The sequence below is a fragment of the Nansenia antarctica genome, assembly GCF_963989245.1.
Source record: "Nansenia antarctica genome assembly, chromosome: 2".
Classification (NCBI taxonomy): domain Eukaryota; kingdom Metazoa; phylum Chordata; class Actinopteri; order Argentiniformes; family Microstomatidae; genus Nansenia; species Nansenia antarctica.
Genome location: NC_137675.1, coordinates 74,362,020 through 74,366,256, shown reverse-complemented (window position 1 = coordinate 74,366,256; position 4,237 = coordinate 74,362,020). Strand labels below are relative to the sequence as shown.

The 4,237-nt window shown below is 37.8% G+C and overlaps 1 protein-coding gene across 1 annotated transcript; it reads right to left on the bottom strand.

Annotated features, from left to right (window-relative positions):
- Positions 1-502: 502 nt before the first annotated feature.
- LOC308150595 (E3 ubiquitin-protein ligase RBX1-like) lies at positions 503-2,795 on the bottom strand (the record flags this gene model as incomplete). Its single annotated transcript, XM_080523410.1, has 5 exons — positions 503-515; positions 768-853; positions 1,101-1,171; positions 1,262-1,340; positions 2,721-2,795. The coding sequence occupies 5 exons, from the start codon at positions 2,793-2,795 to the stop codon at positions 503-505; spliced, it is 324 nt and encodes a 107-aa protein (XP_080379536.1).
- Positions 2,796-4,237: the final 1,442 nt, after the last annotated feature.

Below are 4,237 nucleotides of genomic sequence, written 5' to 3'. Positions count from 1 at the left end.
TATGACAACCCTAGGGTACATAAGGTTCAGAGAATAGGAAATAGGAATGTACATAAGGTACAGGAATAGGAGAATAGGAAATAGGAAAAAGGAAATAGGAATAGGAGAATAGGAATAGCAAAATAGGAAATAGGAAATAGGAAACCATAGGAAATGGTTAACACCATTCACAAGGCTGTTGGAACATTGAGATTTATTTATAATTTACAACAACATTGCAAATTCAATTTAAAAAGGTTTTCCCGCTAGCCTAAAACAGTGACATGGGGAAAATGGGGGTAGATGTCTTTTCAGATTTTACAATTTAAAATTTAAAATTTTACAATTTACAACAACATTGCAAATTCAACTTAAAAAGGTTTTCCCGCTAGCCTAAAACAGTGACATGGGGAAAATGGGGGTAGATGTCTTTTCAGATTTGTCATTAAGTGGATCACACAAAGGGTAACAACAGTAAGGATGAAACTTGAGGAAGCCCAACCAATGGTCCAAAGTTTTTCCTCTAGTGTCCATATCTGCATGAGAGAGAGACGAGGGAGAGATTCAGTCAATCAACACAAGACTCAACCACAATCAAAAATTAATGAGTAGCAATTACATTACACTTCAGGATATAGGTATTATTATAGGTAATAATAATAATAATAATAATAATAATAATAATAATAATAGGTATTATTATTCCACAATCCACAGGTCCCCCCCACCCCACAACACCATTTACAATCTATTTTCTCAGATAGATTATGAAAAGGGATTATACTCACTTTTCAAACTCCCACTCCTTGTTGTCAAGAGGGCACACCTGTCTGGCCTTGAGCCAACGGGAGATACAGTGAAAATGGAAAGCATGCTGATGGAGAGAAAAAGAGAGAGAAACAATAAATATATGCATTTCAGAAAATCAACTGCAACTCTGACAATATACACTCTTTGTACTGTGATCATCTAAGTGGATACTGTAGTATCAAACGACTATTTCTAAGCAGAAAAATATGAATGTAATGGTCAAGTACAGTGCTTGATGTGGCATCGTTCCCTCTACGGGACAATCTGTGATCAGTTTGAGCATATCTGCAAAACCATTAAGTCTAACTCACATTGCAGGCTCCCCAGGCTACTGTGCACTCCCCAGGGGTGGCAGAGACCTGGTTTGCCTGGCACTCAATGCCTACAGGGATACAAGTCATGTGTTAGAACGTCATCCACTTATTTTAGGTCAGCCCTGTACAGTCAAATATACTATCTATTGAATACTCACAGAGATCCCTAATGTGATTCCTACAGATAGCACAGTTGTCCACCACAATGTCCCAGGACCAAAGTGCCACTGCATTCCACTGTCGAAAAGAATAGTCAGAGTAAATAAGTGACATTCAAGTACAATCACTACGAACCACAGTAAGTTGGCCTGGAAATGCATGATGTTTGTGAGTTGTTTTGTGGGGATATGTTATGACAGGCAAGTAATAAATGACAAATTAAACGTATATCTGGGCCCAATCGTTCAAAATTGTTTATCTGGATCAGAATACTTGGGAGTTTTCACTTCCAATGATGTCAAGAACCACAAGTGTGTAATCACCTCTCCTAAAGGGCTTGTTGCCTGCTTGGGTGTTTTTTTTTTTTCCGCTTCAGCATGGTCCTTAAGATTCATAATCTTAATTTCACTTGCTCTGTGGTCCTCTTTTGGTCAGACTCAATGGTATTCACATTCTGGGTTAGGGTTAGGGGTCATTTCAACCCAAATGTTTTTTTTCTTCTTTTTGTTAGTCACGTCTCTACCCTTACTAGAATTAAAACTTGCTACTACTACTACTTCCTAATACTGAGGCACACCCTCCAGCAGTGTGTGGGTTTCTGCAACAGTGAAATTAGGTCCTTTGAGTCCATGGTTCCACCTCTTTGGTGTAGTGAACATAGAGTTTATAGGCCTTGGCCTTGCCATTGAACAAGCCAAAGCACATCTGCTAATTGATGTTTAATGGGTGTGTGTTTGAAAGGACCAATTACATAGCCATCTCATTCAGCCTTTCTCAGAGGAATTACAGAGAGGCACTGACATGGCAGGTACTGTCCATTGCCACCACCGTTTTGGTAGGAAAGGATACCATCAAAGGGTAATAGGTAGCCTAATGTCTACTTTATCACTATAACAGTTAAACAAGTCAACTGCAAAATATAAATGAATGTACAGTACCAGTCAAACGTTTAGACACTTCAATTGAATAGGAAAGTGTATCCAAACTTTTGACTGGTACTGTATATTACGGTTTATTGCAGGCAGTTAAGTGATATCTAGCCATGACCATACTGCCTAATCGCATTTTGGGCCTATTGATTAAGGCAAGTAGCTATCCAGCTAGCAGCTATTTGCCATTGATTTTCGCAAAATGTCAGTGCTTCTACATGTTTTATACATATTTTTGCCTAATCACGTTAGATTTCGCTGACTAGTGAGTTTAGTTTTGTAGTCTAGATTGTTAAGCAAACGGTTAGCTAGCTATCACCCAAACAATTCAGTGAAACGCAGACTCATCATCCGTCATAATGAAGAGTCACTTGCTAGCTCCTCCCGCTAGCAAGCTCCACCCGCTAGCAAGTGCGGGCTTCCTGTTACCTAGGTAATCAAGTCATCAAGTTTGCTATAATAATAATACTAGCATTTAGATGTTATTAAACTCCATTATATTGTGTTTAAAAACAGATAGATTCTCTACCTTTTTCACTTCAAAGCATTTCTTGCTTGCTCCGCTGTTTGTGCCACTTGTGTCAACATCCATAGCGGCCGCCATTTTAAGGTATAGTGCAGGTGTAGTGCTGAAACAAACAAATTTCAAATTTCAAGCCTGCAAACTGCGACACTAACCCTCCGGTTGTGTTCCCGGTCAAATCTGACCGAGAGCAACTTTCATCAATCATAAATATTGTGTTTTACATTTGATTGCCTCAAGGCCTTATGATATCCTCCACACTAGGCATTTGAACATATACAATTGCTGACTAACCACTGGCATTGAATTTCGAGGTTTTAGTCAACTTTGTAACATCGGTGGGATTTCTGGTCAAAAATGACCGCCATAGTAAATTAATGGATAACACAAGTTGTAACAAGCTACAACATTCCAGGATGTATCAGACCTGTTCAAATCCCTCTTATATAAATTTTGACACATTTCAAACTAAACAATTAGGTGTTTGTTATGGGAACCCTTCTCTTTCCCGTGCTTATATGCCCATCCAGTTATTCAGATTAACCAATAGTCTACATTGTTTATGCCTCATCAAATTTTGCACAGTATATGTTGAGATGTTGAAGAACTGATCCAATGTGTTGTTTGGCAGAGATATATAGAGTTTCAGGGTGTAACTGGCCTTCTTATTTGAAATTCTCAAAAACGGAAATGAAATATTCAATTTCTACTGTGTATTTAGTCACATTACAGTAATTTGGTCATATCTATGTTCATTTTTTAACATCTCACAGGTCTCAGCTTTCACCAAGTACCAAATTTAGCAAATTTGACTATGTAGTTTTGGAGATATGAAGCAGTTAATCAGACCGGTCTAATTAGACCGGGAACACCAATGATGGGGGGGGCAAACATGAACACAACCGGAGGGTTAAATGAATGTGCAATAACACCATGTGCAATATGACAACCCTCGGGTACATAAGGTTCAGAGAATAGGAAATGTTAGAATAGGTATAGCATAGCATAGAGTACAGCACAGTGTTTTATTTGTATAGTATAGTATAGTGGATAGTGAACATAGCCTTTATTTATGTAAACCAGCTCTTTTCCCTTCTTGTTTTTAGTTTTTTTTTCCTAGCACCAGGGGAGGCCCCCCTCCCAAATTTCGTTTTTTGGTACCTGTACTATATCAATGACAATAAAGACCATTCATTCATTCATTCATTCATAATGAGGAAATACTCCATTAACTTAGTTTCATGGTTAAATGGTGACGTGTGATGTATAAAACGATGAATGTTGATGTACTGTCAATCCAAGTTGTTAATATGTTGATTTTACATTTCACAATGTGCACTAGAACTTGGAACATGAAAATGAAATATTTTGATATACAGTATATATATATATACACTATATATATATATATATAAAACATATTTTTCAGAAGTACTTGCACTTGGACAGATGGACCAGATGCCTTCCAGTGTCAGTGACTGAAAACAAACAGTATAACTCATCTCCTTCAGAAGCCTCTGCCC